At 58.3% G+C, this 18660-nt stretch overlaps 5 protein-coding genes across 12 annotated transcripts; 2 read left to right on the top strand and 3 right to left on the bottom strand.

The window, feature by feature from the left end:
* The first annotated feature begins 1057 nt into the window (after positions 1 to 1057).
* On the top strand, positions 1058 to 3649 carry LOC140643624 (bone morphogenetic protein 2-like). The gene is made up of 5 exons (XM_072845680.1): positions 1058 to 1319; positions 1437 to 1573; positions 1964 to 2086; positions 2591 to 2789; positions 3188 to 3649. The coding sequence occupies exons 1-5, from the start codon at positions 1058 to 1060 to the stop codon at positions 3592 to 3594; spliced, it is 1128 nt and encodes a 375-aa protein (XP_072701781.1). The 3' UTR covers positions 3595 to 3649.
* A 1599-nt stretch (positions 3650 to 5248) lies between these two features.
* Positions 5249 to 8958, bottom strand: LOC140643532 (potassium voltage-gated channel subfamily V member 2-like). The gene is made up of 2 exons (XM_072845401.1): positions 7708 to 8958; positions 5249 to 6264 (listed from the first exon to the last, which is right to left on the bottom strand). Exons 1-2 carry the CDS (start codon positions 8956 to 8958, stop codon positions 5992 to 5994), a joined length of 1524 nt encoding a protein of 507 aa, XP_072701502.1. The 3' UTR covers positions 5249 to 5991.
* A 1864-nt stretch (positions 8959 to 10822) lies between these two features.
* On the bottom strand, positions 10823 to 15379 carry CD320 (CD320 molecule). Of its 6 annotated transcripts, XR_012039603.1 has the most exons (6): positions 15184 to 15378; positions 14744 to 14953; positions 14524 to 14581; positions 13633 to 13710; positions 13142 to 13289; positions 10823 to 12708 (listed from the first exon to the last, which is right to left on the bottom strand). XR_012039603.1 is itself a non-coding variant. In XM_072845670.1 (5 exons), exons 1-5 carry the CDS (start codon positions 15293 to 15295, stop codon positions 12675 to 12677), a joined length of 492 nt encoding a protein of 163 aa, XP_072701771.1. In that variant the 5' UTR covers positions 15296 to 15379; the 3' UTR covers positions 10823 to 12674. The 6 variants fall into 6 exon arrangements, 5 of the variants coding, with proteins under 5 accessions (XP_072701771.1, XP_072701770.1, XP_072701772.1 ...); XM_072845670.1 differs by lacking the exon at positions 13142 to 13289 and having other exon boundaries at positions 15184 to 15379; XM_072845669.1 differs by lacking the exon at positions 14524 to 14581 and having other exon boundaries at positions 15184 to 15374.
* An 804-nt stretch (positions 15380 to 16183) lies between these two features.
* On the bottom strand, positions 16184 to 17747 carry NDUFA7 (NADH:ubiquinone oxidoreductase subunit A7). Of its 2 annotated transcripts, none has more exons than XR_012039592.1 (4): positions 17638 to 17747; positions 17435 to 17484; positions 17069 to 17343; positions 16184 to 16433 (listed from the first exon to the last, which is right to left on the bottom strand). XR_012039592.1 is itself a non-coding variant. In XM_072845353.1 (4 exons), the coding sequence occupies exons 1-4, from the start codon at positions 17686 to 17688 to the stop codon at positions 16337 to 16339; spliced, it is 348 nt and encodes a 115-aa protein (XP_072701454.1). In that variant the 5' UTR covers positions 17689 to 17742; the 3' UTR covers positions 16184 to 16336. The 2 variants fall into 2 exon arrangements, 1 of the variants encoding a protein (XP_072701454.1); XM_072845353.1 differs by having other exon boundaries at positions 17194 to 17343; positions 17638 to 17742.
* Positions 17748 to 17750: 3 nt separating this feature from the next.
* Positions 17751 to 18429, top strand: RPS28 (ribosomal protein S28). 2 transcript variants are annotated; one of them, XM_072845355.1, is made up of 4 exons: positions 17751 to 17860; positions 17947 to 17994; positions 18057 to 18183; positions 18304 to 18429. In XM_072845355.1, the coding sequence occupies exons 1-3, from the start codon at positions 17822 to 17824 to the stop codon at positions 18177 to 18179; spliced, it is 210 nt and encodes a 69-aa protein (XP_072701456.1). In that variant the 5' UTR covers positions 17751 to 17821; the 3' UTR covers positions 18180 to 18183; positions 18304 to 18429. The 2 variants fall into 2 exon arrangements, with proteins under 2 accessions (XP_072701456.1, XP_072701455.1); XM_072845354.1 differs by having other exon boundaries at positions 18057 to 18429.
* The last annotated feature ends 231 nt before the right edge of the window (positions 18430 to 18660 follow it).

The raw sequence follows: 18660 nt of genomic DNA, 5'->3' as shown, positions 1-18660 counted from the left end.
TCTGATGCACTGGCAGATATTGTATAATGCTAATTTTTTCCATTCAGTCACATGGCATTAGAACAAACAGCAAATGTAAAGAGTCCAAGTGTACTGTGTCAACACATCCACCTTCACCAACCTGGTTTCTCTGTGATTGGGGAATACAAGCAAAAGAATTGTCTTTTATCCCTTCATCCGGAGTCCATAGGCTTCTCATGATATTTCATTGATATCGAGCATTCAGGAATTAGCAGCAAATGCCTTTTAATCCCCAGGAAGCCAATTGGCTATTTTGGAAAAAAAAAAAAGCTTAATTTCGGTTTGGTACCTCCTGCTCCTGAGTTACGGCCAGAGTCCAGGGCCCGGCAGTGCTGCGGAAGGAAGCTGCAGCCCCCAGGGCCGCGGTTCTCTGCCGGAAACCCGCTTTGCACCGTGGTCTCGGCTGGCCGGGCTCCTTTGCGGAGGCGTTGCAGCAGGAAGCGTCGGGGAGACACGGCCCGGGCTGACCCTGCTGCGTGAAGGGTCCCCGGGCACCCCACCCTGCACGCTTGATAGGAACATGGGATGGGGACACCGGTGTGACACCGAGGCCCCCGATGCTCCTTGCTCCCAGCAGTCGGCGCGGGGCAGCACAAGCCGCTGCAGCAGCACCCAGGTGGGAAAGGGATGCTCATCCAGCCCGCTCGGCTTTCGGGGGGCTGCACTCCTCCACACAAAGGTCCTCCTGTTTGTCCCATTAGTACCATCATTAAAAACCAGTTAGTCTCCTATGGAGAGCAAACGCGGCCCAGCCAGGGCCTTGCCGAGGGGCTGCAGGGCCCCAGACCCCCGTGTCCCCCGCCAGCCCCGGGGAGCGCTGGGGTGAGCCGTCTTCCCCTCCCGCTTGTGTACTGGGGCTAATTGGTGCAGGGCGCCCAGGAGCCCAGCTTCGCACCTTGTTAGCATGGCAATTAGCTCTCTTTACCCTCCTGATTGCTCTTGTGCATATTTGACTCCAATCCATCTTTCCAGCGAGTTATAAATGCAGCGCCAGGGAGGCAGGGAGGAGTCAAGCTGAGGCAGAGACAGCAGAGCCATGCTGGGGACCGTCCTGCTGCTGCTGGCCCTGGCCAAGCCGGCGTGCCCGAGTCCAGCCGGCGCAGCGAGCCGGCGGGCTGAGGCGCTGAAGAGGCTCCTGGAAGTCTTTGGCATGGAAGACCCTCCGCCCCCCCCGGCTCACTTCAAGCAGCCACCCCAGTACATGGTGGATCTATTCAACACTGTTGCCAACGCGGACGGTGTCACCAAGAACCCTGACATCCTGGAGGGCAACACGGTCCGCAGCTTCTTGGATAAAAGTAAGGGCGGGGGGTCCCCACAGTGCTGGGGATGGGGCTGCGGGAAGGGGCCAAGCACAGCTGGCAGAGGTGCTGCCCCTGGCTTGGTTCCGCTTCTCAACCCGTCCTTCCCTCCAGCTCATGGCGAGAAGATGCGGTTCCTCTTCGTCCTCTCCAGTGTGGCCAAGAATGAGAAGATCCTGACGGCAGAGCTGCACCTCTTTCGCCTCTGGCCAAGGGCCACCGATGGGCCCAAAAGGCACCACTTCTGCCAGGTGAGGATAAGGATGGGGACGGGGACAGGAATGGGGACAGGATGGGCATGGGGGTGGGGATGGAAACGGGGATGTGCCCCAGCCTGTGCTTGGGGATGCCACTGGCATGCTGCGGTCACTCGCCTGCAGTGGGACCGCAGCCCAGCTCTGTGAAATTCATATGACCAAATGTCGCCGTGTTGCACAGAGAATTACGATGATTTAACCATGGCGGGTTCTTAAGTATCATTCTGGTTTGTGCATGCACCAGCCAAGGCTCCCACGGGTTGTGACAAATCCAAGCTGACAACTCCCCCATCTCCCACCTTTTTTTCCCCAGTACCTATGTCGGGGGTCTTTCCCCTTGGGCAGGACACGCTGGTGGTAACTACCCTTTGCTGCTTTCCCCAGGTCAGCGTCTACCAAGTGCTGGAGAAGAGCGAGCCGGACGCCCCCGGAGGGAAGAAGCTGCTGGCAGCCAGGCTTGTCTCGCTGCAGGGCTCGGGCTGGGAGGTCTTTGCCATCACGCAGGCTGTGAGTTGCTTTTCCCCTGGTTGGGGTGGCACAGAGGGAACCCTGGGGGTTTGCACACAGGAGGTTTTTTTAACACATTTCACCCCCAGTGGCCTTTTGGGCTCCAACGCAATTTCCTATCTGTAGTCTCTGCAGCAATGTGGGGGGGATACAGCCTGTGGGAGGGGGGTAAGAGCTCTGCCGAGGGCCCTGGGGGGCCTGCCCCATCCTTCCCCAGACCAGTCCCACTGCTCCACAGGTAACACTGGTGCTGGCTCCTGCCATGGTGTCCCCCATGCCACAGCCCTGTGCGAGCCACAGCCCTGTGGCCATGCGAGCCACAGCTGCTCGCATGGCCCCTTCCCATGGCTGGGAGATGCAGTGCGGCCACGGGGGCAGTCCCAGTTCACGGCACCCCGCTGCTGACCGCGTACTGGGTCTGCTGGCTGGCGCCTGCTGTAGGGACACCAGCACAGTGCCTGTCCCAGCCTGCAGCGCCGTGGTGACGCTGGTTTGGTTCCCCAGGTTCGCGACTGGACCGAAGATGAAAGCAGCAACCAGGGTTTGCTAGTGACAGTCCAGGGTCTGGGCGGGAGCCCGCTTGAACCCCCACCGCTGCAGTTTGCATCCGGCAGGGACCACCACGAGAGCAAGAAGCCCATGTTGGTCCTGTTCACGGACGACGGGCGCCGGGGAGCGTCCCTGCCCATGGCGGGCTTCCCAGGTGGGTCCCAGGCACCCTGGCACGACTCCCTCAGTGCCACCATCCCCTCAACCGTGGGGCACTGGGGTGCTCCCCACACCAGTGGGGGCACCTTCAAATCCAAAGCTCCTTCTCCAGCCAGAGGGAGAGGCCGCCTCCTTTCTGTGCAGGGGTGCAGGCTCACAGATGTAAATCTGGATTTTTGCTTGCCCTGATGAGGGCGGCTGTGGGGCTGTGAGGTTGTCACCTCCTGGTGGCTCTGCCTGGGCTGGTGACAGGCTGTGACCAAAGGGCTCGCTGCACCAGACAGCTGCAGAAAAAACCTGAGGGGAGGGGTGGCTGGGGGGGGGCTGCACCATGTTCTCCATCCTCCCAGGCTCCTGCGATGGCTAATGGCATCGGGTGCTCCTTTCTGGCAGATCTACAGCCTCAGGCTCCCATTCTCCCTGCCAAGATGTCAGTGCCCAAGCTGACTGGGCCACGCAGCACCCGCTCGCTGGACCGGCTCCAGCCCTGCCAGAGGCACCCTTTGTCCGTGGACTTCGAGGAGATCGGCTGGTCCGGCTGGATCATCTCACCGCGGGGGTACAACGCCTACCACTGCAAGGGCTCCTGCCCCTTCCCACTGGGTGAGAACATGCGGCCGACGAACCATGCCACCGTGCAGTCCATCATCAACGCCCTCAAGCTGAGCGAGGGCGTCAGCAGCCCCTGCTGCGTGCCCGACAAGCTCTACTCCATCAACCTCCTCTACTTCGACGATGACGAGAATGTGGTCCTCAAGCAGTACGATGACATGGTGGCCGGGAGCTGCGGCTGCCACTGAAGCAGGAGGAGCAGGAAGGTGGAAACGCCGCCACAGCGGAGGCTGCTCCCACTCCCTCCAGAGCATCTCTACGGGAGTCTCTGTCCCACAAAACCCTCTAAGAGACCAGGGTGAGTGAAGCAAGGGGGTGCCCGGCTCTGCCCCAGGTGGTGTCACCCCCGGTAGTGCCTGGGAAGGCTCAGGGCCAAGCTCTGATTAAATCAACCTGAATGAGGCCGTGCGACTCGGCAGCCCCGAGGCAACAGCTCCATTTCGGGGTGCCCTGCACAGGGGTGCAGGTTTCCTTGCCTGTGCAGAGGCTTCTTGCAGGCTGTACTATATGTATATAGCAAGAGCACTAATATATGACAGAAACCACCTGTACGGTGTCCTGTAAATGTCTGTACATTTCTGCATTGTTGTGACTTGTAAAATGAATTAGAGGAACTATTAAACGTGCCGTTCTCCGTGGGGCTGCCTGTGGGACCACTCTGCGGGCACAGGGAGGGGTGGTGCAAGCAGAGAGATGAAGGTTCAGCCACAGTGCAGTCTCCGGGGTGGGGGGGTTCGGTTGCTGAGCCCCGTTCCTTGGAAGCTGAATGATCTCAGGAGCCATCAGCCAGCCCGCAATGGGGGATGGGAGAGGGGTCCCCGAGCAGGCGCTGGGGGCACATGGGGGGATGCGGTGACAAGGTCTGGGGTTGCGGGGGGATGTAGAGGTGCCCAGAGGTGATGCTGCTGGGGCGGGTGGGTGGTGGGGAAGGATGGCTCTGGGAGAAGATGGCTGGAGGAGGCTGCACCATGCCCAGAGAGAGGGTTCCTTGTGGAAGAGAAATGATGGGCGGAAAACAGAGCTGACCAATGTTGTGGGTCGGGTACAGAGGGCAGGTGTCAAGGTGGGTATCGGGGAAGTGGGTGCAGGTGCTGGGGGTCAGAGTGGGGAGGGTCCCTGCCTTGCACCTCCTGGTGCAGTCCCCTTTGTCCCCTGCGGTCCAGGACTCAGCGGGAGCATGGCTGTCCCTGCCAGAGGGCTCAGCCCCTCCAAGCTTCTTTCCAACAGTTTTCAACAGCAGCGGCTTAACCGTGGTCCCAGGCTGACACCAGGACCCCCCAAGCAGCTCTTCATCTCCAAGCCCAATTTGCAAGTGACCAAATCCCACCCTGGCCTGGCACGCACCAGTTTCCCACCACTCACCCAAAAACAGCACCAGCAGCTGCCAGCCCTTCCCCACCACTGCCTGCCCTGCAGCCTGGGGTTCCTCTCCCCATCCCACCCAGGGGAAGGGTTAATCCCACCCTGGGAGCCCATTGACTGGATACAGTCCCACACCGGAGGGCAAATCCTTCCCCTGTGCCCCACAGACGTCCCCCCACTGCCACCGGGATGTGAACACAGGGCAGAGCCAAGCAGTGCGTCCTGAGCACATGCACATGTCCCAGCTCCTCTTCCAATGCACCCAGGGCCAGGCACCTCATCCCAAAACTAACATGCAGACAGGCTCACCTGCATTCCACGAAAGCCCTGTCCTCCCACCGATGGGCAGGAGAGGTGGCTGTGAGCCCTGGGAGACGTCCCCTCCTCACCCCTGAATTACAAGCAGTTTACTGGCTTACACAAAGTGGCTGGACAATAATCCAAGGCAACGAATGGTTTTTGCCTGCTTTATTAAATGCCTGTTCCTGGGGATGCTCTGGCTACCAGCTCTGCACCCCCAGCGCGCCCATGGTTCCCATCGCAGCAGCATCCCAAGCTGGGAGTGTGCCCCCAGGCTCCCAGGGCAGTGCGAAGGAAAGTGGGTTTGGCTGGAAGGACACACGGCTGCAGTCTTTCCTTCACCCACATCCCCATGCTGGACTCAGCCTGGGCTGAACGTCTGCTCAGGTGGGAAGGATTCATGGGGTCTGGGGCCACTGCCTGGCAGGGGGAGCCTGTGTATGTCCCACTCAACCCAGGAGCAGAGCAGCGCCTGCGCAGGTGTCCACTGGGCTTCACAGTGGGCGTCTGCTTCTACCATCTCAGAAAGGTGACAGAGTTCAGCCCCATGCATCCCACTGCTCGCTCCCTGTGTCCTCGGGGCGCCCCATGCCCCAGACCACGACAGGCAGACGTCCTGCCTTGGCCATACAGTGCACTCTTTAGCTGGTCCTTTATTGACCGCTCTGTGGGACAGCAGGGTCCAGCACGCAATATCGAGGAAGGTCACAACACAGTCACGGGCACGTTTCATCCCTCCAAACAGTCCGAGCTGGCAGCGGCACCTGTACAACAGCAGACCCCCCCAGACGCTGCTGTGACTTGCTGCTCGCTGCCCGAGCTGTGGAGCCTCCCTAGGGGACAGGACCTGCTGGAGGGACGGCCAGGCTGGAGGGCAGGACGCATCATGGTGGAGAGGGTGTCGGGGGGTGAAGGGCCGGTGGTCAGTGATGACAGCGGGGGTCGGCTCTGCAGCACTCTGACAGCTTCCGCAGGACTCGCTCCTTCAAGTGGATCTTCCTGGAGAGCTTGAGCGAGTGGCTGGTCTTGTTCTCATGGGCCTTCAGCTTGGCATAGTAATCAGAAAACTTGTTGTAGAGGATGGAGATGGGCATGCCGTTGAGGATGATGCCAAAGGAGATGCAGCCAAATGCCACCATCCTGCCGAGCACCGTGTCGGGCACAGTGTCTCCATAGCCCACAGTGGAGAGGCTGACCTGGCCGAGGAAGGGAAAGGATAAAATCCTACGTGAACCAGCCCAGCAAGACCCCGCCTGTCGGTGCTGGGAGCCACCTCCCTCTGCCCCTGTGTGGGAGCCAGGTATCGCCTGGGAACGGCACTGCACCACGGCTGCAGCCAGCTCTGCTGTCCCTGCTCCAGCAGCCTGCACGGCCAGGGCTCAACTCCCCAGGCTGCACCCAGCAGGCTTGGAGAGTCCAAGAAAAGGGCTGGATGAAGCCCCAACAGCAGAGCCTGGAGGCAAGCCTCCCTGCTCCCTCCTCCCCTTCGCGTGTGTCTTCAAAAGCAGCTGGACATCGCGGAGCTGAACTTTCCTCAGCAGCCAGACTGTCTGCTGGAGCTTCCTGCCCCCACGGAGCAGCGGCTCCGGTGCTTCCTGGCCATAAGCTGCCCAGTCCCACAGCAATGAAGCTTCCCAGACCCTCCCTCCAAGGGACGCAGAGGCACTGCCCAGGAATGCACCCTGAGGAATCGTGTTTGGATGACAGGGGAGCAGGACTATGGGGACAGGGTGAGAGCTGAGGCAGAGAGGTTTGGGCTTTGCATAGAGCCATGCTGATGGGGGAGAGGATCAGCCTGTGATGTTTAAATACTCAAATCTGGTGATTTTGCTAAGTGATTTTGCACTTCCTCGAGGAGGGATGAATTTGAAGCAGGCAGCCTGTGGTGGCCAAGGGGGATTATAAGAGCAGAAGTGATCTGTGGGATCATTTCCTCCGTAAATCAAAATGCCCTCGTAACCCCTGGCTCTCAGTTGTTTTAGCTGCTCCTCATCTCAGAAGTAATCCCAGGTTTAGTATAGCACTCGGCTTAGCACAGCGGCCGGCTCCCAGCATGAGCAGGGCAGCAAACAAGGGCTCCTGTCCCTGGCTGCAGCACACCCCAGTCTGCGTCCTCTCTCAGGACACGGGCTGAGGCACAGTGTGACCGTGTTGCCTTGCATGCAACCCACACGCAACCCTGGGTCCCCTGGCTCAGCCCCACTAGCTCTGACCCCCTCACGCCTCCCAAGCCCAGCCGGGCTGCAATGCTGCACAAGCCTCAGGCTGTCCCGGGTACCTGTCCCCATGGCCATGGGGTCTGAACCACATCCACCCAACACTTGGGTCCCATGACAGATAAAGCCCAGGCTGAGATACATCCCCCCTCGTCACTAACCCAGGCCTGGAGGTTCCCAGGCCACCACCTCTGTCCCACCCCAGCACCGGCTTTTGGGCCTCTGAGCTTAGTCCAAATCTCCGATTTCTTTTCTCAGAGCATGCAGGGCTCTGGGTTTCCCACCATTACTGAGCTGGTGGGAAAACTGGGCCCTTTTCTGCCTCCTGGCCAGCAGCAGTGGTGAATCCCTCGAGCACCAGGGCAGCCCCTAGCCATGGAGCCCCACCGCACCCCTCTCTGGAAGAAGGTGCTCACACCTTACCGCTGCCCACCACCATGCGTAGGGGATACTGGTGAAGTTGGTGCCTGGGACATCATGTTCCACCGAGTGCATGAGAGCGGAGAAGGTGAAGACCCCCATGGCGATGAAGAGGAGGAGGCAGCAAACCTGCTGGTAGCACTGGCGCATGGTGAAGCCGAAGGCCCGGAGGCCGGTGGAGTGGCGCGCCAGCTTGAGGATGCGGAAGATCCTCATGAGCTTGATGAGCTTGAGGACTTTGCCCAGCTTGCTCACATTCTCCACCTTGTGCAGTTCCTCATGGTAAAGCATGTCTCCTTCGTCCAGATTTTCAAAGAGGATCTGGATGTAGAAGGGCAGGATGGCCACCAGGTCTACAGCATTAAACGCTGCCCGCAAAAAGTTCTTGAAAGTGGAGGAGGATATAAGTCGCATGAGGTATTCGGAGGTGAAGAAGATGGCACAGATCATCTCCAGCTGCTCCATCCACATCTTCCCTGTCTTCTGTTTCATCTCCTCCACTGTGCTCAGTGTCATGCCCACGATGGAGATAAGCACAAAGACGCTTGACATGACAGCAATGATCTTGGCTGGGGCGGAAGAGTACGGGTTCTCAATAAGGTTCCAGATCATCTTCCGAAACCGTCCCAGAAATTTGCCCTCAAACTGCTCCACTGAGGCCAGGGGCTCCAGTTCTGCCTCCAGCTCCTTCTGTATTTTCAGGTACTCGCTGAGTTCATCTTGCTTTTCCTCAAACAGGATCCGGCAGCAGCGTTGGGAGTATTTCAGATGGATTCCCCAGTACTCGATTTCCTCCACAAAGTTACTGGGGCACATCTCATCCATTATCCACAGGACTCCGCTGCGGTAGAAGTGGAAGATGTAGTGGAAAATCAAAGGATCTCTGTCAAAGAAGTACTCATTCTTCTGCACTGAGTAGTCATCGCAGAGCTGCAGCTTCTTCATAGGGTCTGTATAAAGGGCCAGCTTCCCAAGCCTGGTGATGGGATACCGGGCTGCTACCTTGTAAGCTATCTGGAACAATTTGCCACCCACATTAATGTTGAGCAAGTACTTGTTCCTTTGGATGGGAGTCTTGCTTTTCTCCTGGTTTCTGTCCGTCACATTCTGCATAGAGCTCCATTGCTTTACCAGGCTGTCCTGCGCAAATGGGATATGGACTTCCTCTTCCTCCGGTGTCCGGCAGCAGCCCTGGCGATCCCCTATCTTCAGGCTGGCAGAGAGACTCGCACGCCTTGTCCCCAGCTGCCTCATTGTGCCTGACCCTCCAAAGCAGCGATTCCTGTTATGGGCCATGGGACAGCAGCTCTGGCTTCATGGGAACGCTCCCACCAGGCGTACGCTGACTGGGACAAGTGCTGCGAGCTCAGAGGAGCAGTGGTGAGCTGCTGCCCGGGGGGCACTGGCCGTGTCATGGTGCCACGTGGCACCTGCCAGGTTCCCAAAGCCGATTGCTTATCAGATTGTGGTTTGCATCGTAGGAGTCGGAGGCAGCTAAGTGTCCGCTCCTTAAGACAATAATGAGATTGAAGCACTAGCCCTTTATGTAAGGAACTATTTCCAGCTTTGCACTTCTCTTTTTCCTTATTCTGTTCTTATTAGCTGTTTGCGCTTGTCACACATTACCCTGTTTCCAAGGAGGGCATCCACGATAGCAAGTTGAAAAGAGAGCATGAACTTGCCTTGATTTAACCCTGAAAGACCTCCCTTGCCAGGCACAGAAAGGTGCAGACATGCAGGATTTGTATCAGCTTCGTACCCCCACAACAGATGCTGCTCTTGGCACCAGTCGTTTGTTAAGCACCCGAGCGCTAATGCAGCTGCCCCTGCTCCGTCAGCTGTTGTAGCCCAGAGAAGGGAAAGGGTTGGTACCTCCCAGCTCATCCCTCAAAACCCCATGGTGCAGATTTGCAGAGGAAGAGGTGAAGGAACCATCTCACCCTCCAACGCAGTGCCCGAGCGGATCCCCAGAGTGACAGGTTGCTCCTGCCCCACTGCCCTGTGCCACCTGCTCATCACACCAGCTCTCAGCCCCATTACTCCCACAAGCAAGGGCAGGAACATGGAACGGGACACTGGAAACGCAAGTATGCAGTAAGAGTTCCCCTGAACTGCAGGAACTGAAGAGGAGGAAATAACCCTTGGGATTTGCAAGCAAAAGGGGAACCAAAATTAAACAGGCCGATCTTTGATGTCTTACCCTGGAACACAACTCTACCTGTCATGTAAAACATCGCATTGATTTCCGTGAACTGATCTAATTAAATACAGAGACCTGGAGCACAAAGCTGCTCCTAGGCTGAAAAGCAGCTCAGGCTCTACTACAATTGATGTCTCTGAGCCTGGGGATTAGGACAACAAAAATGCTTCTGGCACTGGACAGAGGAAGGTAAATTGCTGCCACAAACACAAGACCCATAAAAATGTGTTTCTTTCAACCCTGAAACACACAGCTCAGGGATCAGTAAGCAGAACCTGCATGATCTTGCAGTGGGAAGAAGCTGCAAATGCTGAGTTTACCCACTGGCCTTGCTCCCCATCACACAGAGCAAGGGGCTCTGCCCCACATAACAGAACAGCATGTCTCAGCTCAGCAGCTTGAGCAGAGAGGATGATCTGGGAGAGGCTGGTGACAGCTGACCTCTGCCACACGGCCCTGACAGCACAAGCACTTCTGTCAGCCCCAGCTCAGCCCTGTCCTGCTGGGATTTCTGAAGCACCTTCCCGCTCTGCTGGGCACCCCACTCCTTTTGCTGCCTCTAATGAAGAAGGAACAAGCTCCCCCGGTCTTAAGTTTTTCACCTTGTTCTTGGCTAAGCTTTCCACTTGTCATCTGTTCTGCAGTAGCAGCCCCAGTGCCAGTGCCAGCTCTTTCTCTTGTCTCCACCCACTCTGCTCCCTGTACTTCATTTTTTCTACTACAGCTGATGTGTGCTGGAGTCGCCTCAGTCCCAGGCAGGCACGGCAGCACTTCTCTTCCCCATCTGCCCATGCCAGACCACCCACCACAAGTCCTCTTTCCCAGGGTGTGGCAATCCACAGGTGATGCAGCCCCTGGCCTCCCAACTACAGAATTTAAGCAAATGCACAAATCCAAGAAAAATAAAAAATCCAGAACTCATTAGTTTCAAGTTCTTTATTCTCCTGTGTCATTCACCAACAGCTATCTCCACTTGTCCCTATGGAAACAGAAGCAAGGTTGTGTGCACCCTTGCAAATAACCCCTTGGTACTAAAAATGGAATAATTCCGTACTCCATACCACATATAGAAGTTTCTCCCATGGGGTACAGCAGCACTATCCACACACTATCCAGGAGTGGAAGACTCCTGCTCTAAGGCTGATGACCGGTGTCTCCTTGGCAAGCCAAGTTCTCACCTTTAAGGCACAGAGATCAGCAGCCAAGGCAGCAGCTTTCTATCTTTTGTGCACTTAGTGAACACTTGTGGAAGGAGTATGTGGTCAACACTGAACTAGAGGCACTGGTCAGTAATCTCCTTCCCCCCGCTGCCAGTTCTTCTGTAAAGTGTACAGCACTGAGCCATTTGGAAAGAGCTACAAAAGCCACAATGCACAGACAGGGTTTGATCCAAGACACGAGTTATTGCAAGCTGAAAGAAAACAAACAAACGAACAAAAGCCAAACACTCAAAACCTCATAGAAACACAGAATGGTTTGGGTTGGAAGGGACTTTCAAACATCACCTAGTCCAACTCCTCCTGCCATGGGCAGGGACATCTTCCACTAGATCAGGTTGCTCAGAGCCCTGTCCAACCTGACCCTGACCACTTCCAGGGACGGGGCATCCACAACTTCTCTGGGCAACCTGTTCCAGTGCCTCACCACCCTCATGGTAAAACATTTCTTCATGTCCAGTCTACATCTACCCTATTTCAGTTTATAACTACGGGCCTTGGTGAAAAGCCTGTCTCCACCTTTCTGTGGAGACAGGCTTTATATCTTGAAAAGACACAGTAAGGTCTCCCCAGAGCCTTGTCTTCTCCAGGGATCGCCCCAACCAAGGTGCAGGATCTTGCACTTGACCTTATTGAACTTCATGGGGTTCACATGGGCCCATTCCTCCAGCCTGAAGGTCTCTCTGGATGGCATCCCCTCCCTCAAGTGAATCAACTGCACCACTCAGCTTGGTGTCATCCACAAACTTGCTGAGGGTGCACTCAATCCCACTATACATGCCACTGATGAAGATGTTAAATAGCATTGGTCCCAGTACGGACCCTTGAGGGACACCACTCACGTCAGAACAGTTTTAAGGAAGAGACCATTAACAATGTTACAGAAGCAACATCCAGAGTTCAGCACTGGGGTGGAAAGTGCAGATCTGCAAAGGGGGGAGATCCTTGCTGCAAGGGAGTGTGCCGAGAAGCTGCTTGCCCCACGCTCACTCAAGGTGGCAGCGCAGCAAAGCCAGAGCAGACAGGAAGCTTTTCAGCTTTCACCCCTATGGTTGAAACCCCTGTCAGTAAAAGCTTCCTGTGCATCGGACTGAGCAGCATCAAAACACTAGCGCAAATGTGGAGTATATGTCTGATCTGTGCAGGGTCAGCGAGCTCCTACTGAAATGGATGAGAAAGCCCCTATTCCCTGACAAAATCCAGGGGGAAGAATGGGGCAGGTGAAAAAGTCTCTTGGCTTGAAGTGGAAGGAAACAGTTGAATAGCACCTGTCATTTCACGGAGAATAAAATCTTCAGGTCCAAGGCCACACTGGTGAGAACCAGCATTAACAAGCCCTGGAGGCAAGAACAATGGAGAAATTTCTACCACCTTTGCGAGGAGTGATTTCACAATGCTACTAGTCCTGTGCTACTTCCAGAGCCAAAGTAGTGTCACAGTCTAAGACACATTTCCAAGGGGAGCATCCTCTTGTTATTCCAGTGTAACAACCCAAATTTGAGAGCTTATGCCCAATTCAGTCGGCCTCTGTGGTGAGCAGGAGGGAGACCATGCTAGTCCCATCTTACCACCTCATGGTAAAGATCCCTGTTACAAGAACAGAAAAACACCTGGTTATTGACAGTCCTTTGGGCAAAAACCTGGTTTGACTTCAGTTTGTGCGAAGTGGACGAAAACCACCCGCACCAGAAGATTACTATCTTAGCATGAGTGCTCAGTGTCCTTGGCAGCAGAGGAAGGACAGAGACCACCACATCACTGTCAAAAGAAGCCAGCATCTTCTCAGATTAGGCTGTGCAACTATCCCTGCAGTCAAGCAAGAGCCTTCACACCTGATTGCGAGGAAGGAAGATAAGGGGAGAGTTCTGCTGCTTCAGAGCAGATTGAAATCCCAAGCATGTGGCTGAGCAGTAGCAGGAACAACTACATGCAGAGGGGGAAGCTCTAGAGGCTAGAAACACAGGGCAAGGCAGCATTTCTCCCTCATGCATACAGAGCGCATGGAGTGCGAGAAACTTACCCTCAGGGAAATGAGCCTGTCTGGCTCTTGTCAGGCATCAGCTGTTCCCTGGATGCTTTTTCAAGGCTGAAGATGTCAGATCTGCTTTTTGCTTTGGATAGGCCCCACACAGCAACAGAACCCACAGCTACCAGGATGCTCAGGACCACTAGAGAGGAGAGTGCACAAGCAGAGAACCGCTCACTGCACCTGGTCTGGACATCAGTACTGGGCTCTGTCGCTCAACAGCATCAGCCAACAGCTAGAGATCAGCAGCTTCCCTCAAGGATAAGGGACAGAGAGAGGAAGTGAGTTAGTGCCACATTGCATGGAATGGCCTTTCCAAGGACATAGTGCATCCAAGTCAGAGGGATGGCTAAGCTGTGGTGTAAGTCCTCCCAGCGCAGCAAAAGCAGCTACCGATACAGGTCTGGAATTAACTCCATCAGGATATCAATTTATAGCCGAAGCCAGGACTAAGACCGCGTGCAGCACTCCCGAGTCTCACACACCTGCAATAACCAAGATCCACATGCGGCCTTGACTCCTCGATGGCACAGAGCCCCCAGGCGCAGGTGTAGCTGAAGCCTCTGCAAGGAAAGAGCAACAAAGCTTCCAACTCACCTTATGGTCAGCATTCAAAACAGTCTCCAGTCCAAACCCGGCCGAGTTCCCATTTCACCTCAAGAGTGCTAACAGGCCTTTTTCAATTCAAGCAAAACCTTATCTGCCATTACCGTGATTAGCCCCCATCAGAGGAAAAAAGTCCTACTGGAAATGCATAATAGGGAAAGCTGGGAAATTTCCAAGCTGTAGCTGCAGCATCCTAACCTCTCCTTGGGGCACCGGGAAGCCCCAGGTACAACTGAAACACAGCTCATCTCCCCACCTACCCACTGAACTGGTGCAGGCATCACACCCAAATACAGTCTCTCACACCTGCAGTAATTCCCCTCCCCTCCACATCCATGATACCTCAGCTCCCAGACACCACAGAAACCCCCAGGGTAAGGGAAGCTGGAACAGCACCTTCAGGCACCTCAGAAAGCCAACAGGTCTGTGACAAAGCAAGCTCCAGAGCATCTCGGAGCAGAGCAGCAGATGCACACAGTCCTGGGGATGCAGACGCACCCTTCAGCTTGACAGATACCAGCGTCTGCTGCTCTGATCCTGCCTGCACGGCCCAGAAGTGCTTCCCTCATCTTTTTCCCTTCAGCTTGTCCATTCCCCAGAGATCAGAGGAGCTCAGAAGGGTGGATAGAGACTCCAGTGTCACTGGCTTCTTGGAAGGAAGCAGCCAGAATCGCATGTTCTGGAAGAAGGTACTTCAAAGGCACTTCCTGAGGGAGCCCTGGGGTGCTTAAACGCTGTCTCCACAGGAGGAAGCTTAAGGTGGGGCTCACCCTACAGTGCTTCCTCTGCCCAAAGCAAGTTGTGATGAACGCAGCTGTCTCAGAGAGGCTAAAACCGACAGAGATGAAAGGCTTTAGTCTGGTTTATCCCCCCCCCGAGCACGGCCGCCGCCAGCCGGGGCTCCGGCACCGCCTCCCGCAGGCTCAGCCCGCCGCTCCACTCCCCTCCCGGCCGACCGACGGCGCCGTGCCGCCGGCCGCGTCCCCTTACCCACGCTGCCGGTGGACAGCACCCCCGAGCTCCGCGGCGGGGTCACCCAAGCGCCGTCAGGACTCGGCTCCGCCGGGGTCGCCGTCCCGCAGCCCCACTCGTCCCCCTCGTCCTCGCAGTCGGGGTGCCCATCGCATTGCCACTCCCGGGGGAAGCAGATGGCGCCGGGCTCGCACTGGAACTGGTCCGGGGGGCAGCCGGACAGCGACGCTGCGGGGGGGCGGGCAGGGGGGTGAGGGGGCGCGGAGGAGCCGCGGGATTCCCCCCCCTCGCCCCGGGCCGCTGCCGCGGGGGGGGACACCCCTCGCTGAGGGGAGCCCGCGCGCAGGGCGTACGAGGGCACCAGCCAATGAGAGCGAAGGGCGTGCGCGGGGAGCCAATAGGCACAATGGAGACGCGGTACGCCCGCGCGCGCGCCTCCGGCCCCATCCCCCGCTCACCGTTCCCTGGCGCAGGCGGCAGGAGCGGCAGGAGCAGCGGGAGGAGCAGCAGCAGCAGCAGCAGCGGCGGCGGGAGCGGCGGGAGCAGCAGCCGCGCCAGCAGCCGCGCCATGCCGCGCGCCCCGCCCGAGGGACCCGCTACCGCCGCCGCCGCGCCGCTATAAAGCCGGCCGCACGCTGGTAGCGCGCATGCGCGCGGGAACGACCGCCACCAATGGGACGCCCGGCAGGGCGGGGTGCCGGCGCGTGCCCTTGAGGAGGCCCCGCCCTCCCCTCCGCCGGGGCGGGGCAGCGCCGCGGCCTCGCGTGCGCGGGGCTCTGCGAGGGAGGGGCGGCGGCGCCAGCGCGCGCTGCGAGGGGCGGGCCGCCGCCTCGCTGGGCTCGGCGGGAGCGGCCCTGCGGCGGGAGGGCGGCGGGCTCGGGGCGAGCCGCCGGCTGGCCTCGGCCTCGGCCGCAGCAGGGCTGAGCTGCGCCTGCGTCCGCCTCGGCTGCTCCCCGGGGCTTTTTGCGGCGCCGGGACGAACCAAAAGCGCTGCGGGCGGGCAGCCGACGGCGAGGGCGCCTCGGCACCGCTCCCGCCTCCGCCGGCGGCCCCGGGCCCAGGCGCGCGCTCCAGCAGCTCGCTGCAGCCGCCGGGCCACCGCAGCGCGAGTGCCCCGTCGTCATCGGGGAGGGACCAGACCGCAGCGCTCAGCATCTGAAAAGCGTGTGCCTGCAGCAGGGCGGCCCGACCGGGGCATCGGGCACTTGTGGCGAGAGTGCCACAGGCGCCTTCGCTCCCTCCGTTCCCGCAGGATCAGCGCCTCGGGTCCTTTTTGGCCAGGGTGTGTTTTATTCAGCTCTGCCCTCATGCGGCGTCTCAGCTGTACCTCACACACCCACTGAGCCTGAGCTCAAATGCGTGTACTACGTTGCTATTCCCTCAAGAAAACCTTACACCCAAACCGATGTGAAAGATACTTGGATAATTCAAATAGAACAGACAAGGGGGGGGATATAATCACAGCTTTAAATACATTTATTAGTCATGCAGCAGCAGCACTAGGACAAGTTCCATGCAGCATCACTAGCAAAATCCACCACAGGCCTCCCCATTAAGAGTGCTGCTTTGTAACGAGCTGACCTGCACATCCAGCCTCGTCATATTTACTTCTCACAAATAGGGCTGGTCTTTTGAAATTTCCCACTTCTTAAGTGCCGGTCCTGGTGTCACCGGTTTTTTCTCAGCTGCTGTCACTGCAGAGCCTGAACTGGGATAGCAGAAGGAAGAGAGAAAAGGCTTTAAAACACCATGAAAGCCAGACTCAGATTTAATCAGGAGTACAGGTTTTATTACAGAATCATACAATCATTTAGGTTGGAAAAGACCTTTAAGATCAAAGTCCAACTGTTAACCTAGCACTGCCAAGCCCACCACTAAACCACGTCCCTAAGCACCACATCCACAAGTCTTTTAAATACCTCCAGGGATGGCGACTCAACCACTGCCCTGGGCAGCCTGTGCCAGTGCTTGACAACCCTTTCAGTGAAGAAATTTTTCCTAATATCCAACCTAAACCTCCCCTGGTGCAACTTGAGGCCGTCTCCTCTTGCCCTATCACTTGTTACTTGCGAGAAGAGACTGACCCCCACCTTGCTACACCCTCCTTTCAGGTGGTTGTAGGGAGCGATGAGGTCTCCCCTCAGCCTCCTCTTCTCCAGGCTAAACAACCCCAGGTCCCTCAGCTGCTCCTCAAAGACTTGTGCTCCAGACCCTTCCCCATCTTCGTTGCCCTTCTGTGGATGCCCTCCAGCTAGAGGGTTTTGTTAAGCCAACTTCCAGCCATCTCACTTATTCAAGAGGAGATACAGACACAAAGAATTAGTTCTGCATTCTTCTACCAACCTGTGAAATCCAACACTGCTTACTGGAAGAGTTCTGTATTTCTGGCTAGGTCAGACGAGGCTTAAACCTGCTCAGCTCAAATGACGGCAGCAGCAGAGCTGCGGGGCCGACCAGGCCAGACCCACCTGCCAGCCTGAGTCCCCGCAGCCAGGGTTTTCTGCGCTGCCGCCACCACAATGGGCGGGAGAGACTCTCGGCGTCCGTCCCGGCTGCAGTAATAGTTATTGGCGAACCTGTGACTGGGACCCACCGGGAGCCGAGGCGGCGGCTGGGTTCTAGGCAGAGAACGGTTCCAGAGCGTCAGTGGCGGCCGGCGAGCCTCAGCGCTCCCGCCGAAACCCGCAGCCCAGCCCGCCCCGCCGGCACCTCTTGGAGATCTCCGTGTAGCGCAGCGGCAGCTTGGCCTGCAGGTCCCGCTGCAAGAGAAGGCGAGAGCGTCTCACGCGATGCCGGGCGCGGCGCCCCCCCCGCCGGCCGCTGCCCTGCGCCGCCGGCGCAGGGCAGCGGCCGGCGGGGGGGGCGCCGCGCCCAGTACCCCCGGCGGCGCTGGGGACCGGGGCCGCCCTTACCCCCGCCAAGAAGTTGCGGAAGCGCTGGACGAGGCGAGTGGCCGTCGCCATCTTGGCCGCTGTGAAGGGCAGGGAGGCGCGGGGGCTGCCGGGCGCGCGCGGGGCGCGCTGGGTCTCGCGAGACTTGGCGGTATGTAAGGGCGCGCGGGCGGGCGCCGCCCTTTTCCTCCGTCGCGGAGCCGCCATGGACACGAGCCGCGTGCAGCCCATCAAGCTGGCCAGGGTGGGCGAGGGGGGCCGGGACCGGGCCAGCGGGGCCGGGCCGGGCCAGCGGGGGCCGTGCGCTGACCCCCTGCTCTGTCCCCGCAGGTGACCAAGGTGCTGGGCCGGACCGGTTCCCAGGGGCAGTGCACGCAGGTGAGTGGGCCTGGGCGGGGAGCGGCGCCGCCGGGCCGGGCTGACGCCGTCTCGCCCCGCAGGTGCGCGTGGAGTTCATGGACGACACGAGCCGCTCCATCATCCGCAACGTGAAGGGGCCGGTGCGCGAAGGCGACGTCCTCACCCTGCTGGAGTCGGAGCGCGAGGCCCGGCGGCTGCGCTGAGCCGGTGAGCCCGGGCCGCCCGCGGCGCGGAGCGCTCGGCCTTCGCGGCCTCCCCGCGCCGGTGGCGCTGGCGGGGGGCGGCGCCGCCCTCCAAACCCGCGCGGCCTCCGCTGCTCTCTTGCAGGTGATGCGGCCCCGCGGCCTTCAGGCGGAGCCCCCGGCCGGCGTCGGCTCGGCCAGGCGGGGGTCGCGGATGGAGAGGAGCGCGGCGGCGGCGTTGCGGCAATAAAGGGTTTTCCGGTGAATAAGACCTCGCCTCGTCTCGCTTATTGAACGCGGGAGCGCTCCGGCTCGTCCCGGCACTCGTGCACCTGCCGTTGGGTTCTGCGGAGAGACAGAATCACACCCTGCTTATTCCTGGGGCTGCACGCAGCGCCTTCGTTGTAATATTACTGGGTTCTTGTATTTTTATTAACCTGTCGCAACAAAAACAACTCTCTGTCTTGATTACAGCAACCTTAACCCCGACCTTCCTGGTAAG

The sequence above is a fragment of the Ciconia boyciana genome, chromosome 24 (genome assembly GCF_034638445.1).
Source record: "Ciconia boyciana chromosome 24, ASM3463844v1, whole genome shotgun sequence".
Lineage (NCBI taxonomy): Eukaryota > Metazoa > Chordata > Aves > Ciconiiformes > Ciconiidae > Ciconia > Ciconia boyciana.
This window is presented reverse-complemented; position numbering and strand designations above follow the sequence as displayed.

Excerpts from the sequence above, each read along its gene's own strand:
- NDUFA7 (XM_072845353.1), bottom strand. The coding sequence starts at position 17,688 with ATGGCGACGGCCACTCGCCTCGTCCAGCGCTTCCGCAACTTCTTGGCG. Across the intron at positions 17,344-17,434 it reads TACACGGAGATCTCCAAGAG|AACCCAGCCGCCGCCTCGGC; the intron begins GTGCCGGCGGGG and ends TTCTCTGCCTAG. Across the intron at positions 16,434-17,193 it reads GCGGGGACTCAGGCTGGCAG|TTCAGGCTCTGCAGTGACAG; the intron begins GTGGGTCTGGCC and ends CTGCTATCCCAG.
- LOC140643624 (XM_072845680.1), top strand. The coding sequence starts at position 1,058 with ATGCTGGGGACCGTCCTGCTGCTGCTGGCCCTGGCCAAGCCGGCGTGC. Across the intron at positions 1,320-1,436 it reads CCGCAGCTTCTTGGATAAAA|CTCATGGCGAGAAGATGCGG; the intron begins GTAAGGGCGGGG and ends CCTTCCCTCCAG. Across the intron at positions 2,087-2,590 it reads TCTTTGCCATCACGCAGGCT|GTTCGCGACTGGACCGAAGA; the intron begins GTGAGTTGCTTT and ends TTGGTTCCCCAG.
- LOC140643532 (XM_072845401.1), bottom strand. The coding sequence starts at position 8,958 with ATGAGGCAGCTGGGGACAAGGCGTGCGAGTCTCTCTGCCAGCCTGAAG. Across the intron at positions 6,265-7,707 it reads ACGCATGGTGGTGGGCAGCG|GTCAGCCTCTCCACTGTGGG; the intron begins GTAAGGTGTGAG and ends TTCCTCGGCCAG.
- RPS28 (XM_072845355.1), top strand. The coding sequence starts at position 17,822 with ATGGACACGAGCCGCGTGCAGCCCATCAAGCTGGCCAGG. Across the intron at positions 17,861-17,946 it reads AGCCCATCAAGCTGGCCAGG|GTGACCAAGGTGCTGGGCCG; the intron begins GTGGGCGAGGGG and ends CTGTCCCCGCAG. Across the intron at positions 17,995-18,056 it reads CCCAGGGGCAGTGCACGCAG|GTGCGCGTGGAGTTCATGGA; the intron begins GTGAGTGGGCCT and ends CTCGCCCCGCAG.
- CD320 (XM_072845669.1), bottom strand. The coding sequence starts at position 15,295 with ATGGCGCGGCTGCTGGCGCGGCTGCTGCTCCCGCCGCTCCCGCCGCCG. Across the intron at positions 14,954-15,183 it reads GCCGCCTGCGCCAGGGAACG|CGTCGCTGTCCGGCTGCCCC; the intron begins GTGAGCGGGGGA and ends GCCCCCCCGCAG. Across the intron at positions 13,711-14,743 it reads GCTGTCCACCGGCAGCGTGG|AGGCTTCAGCTACACCTGCG; the intron begins GTAAGGGGACGC and ends CTTTCCTTGCAG.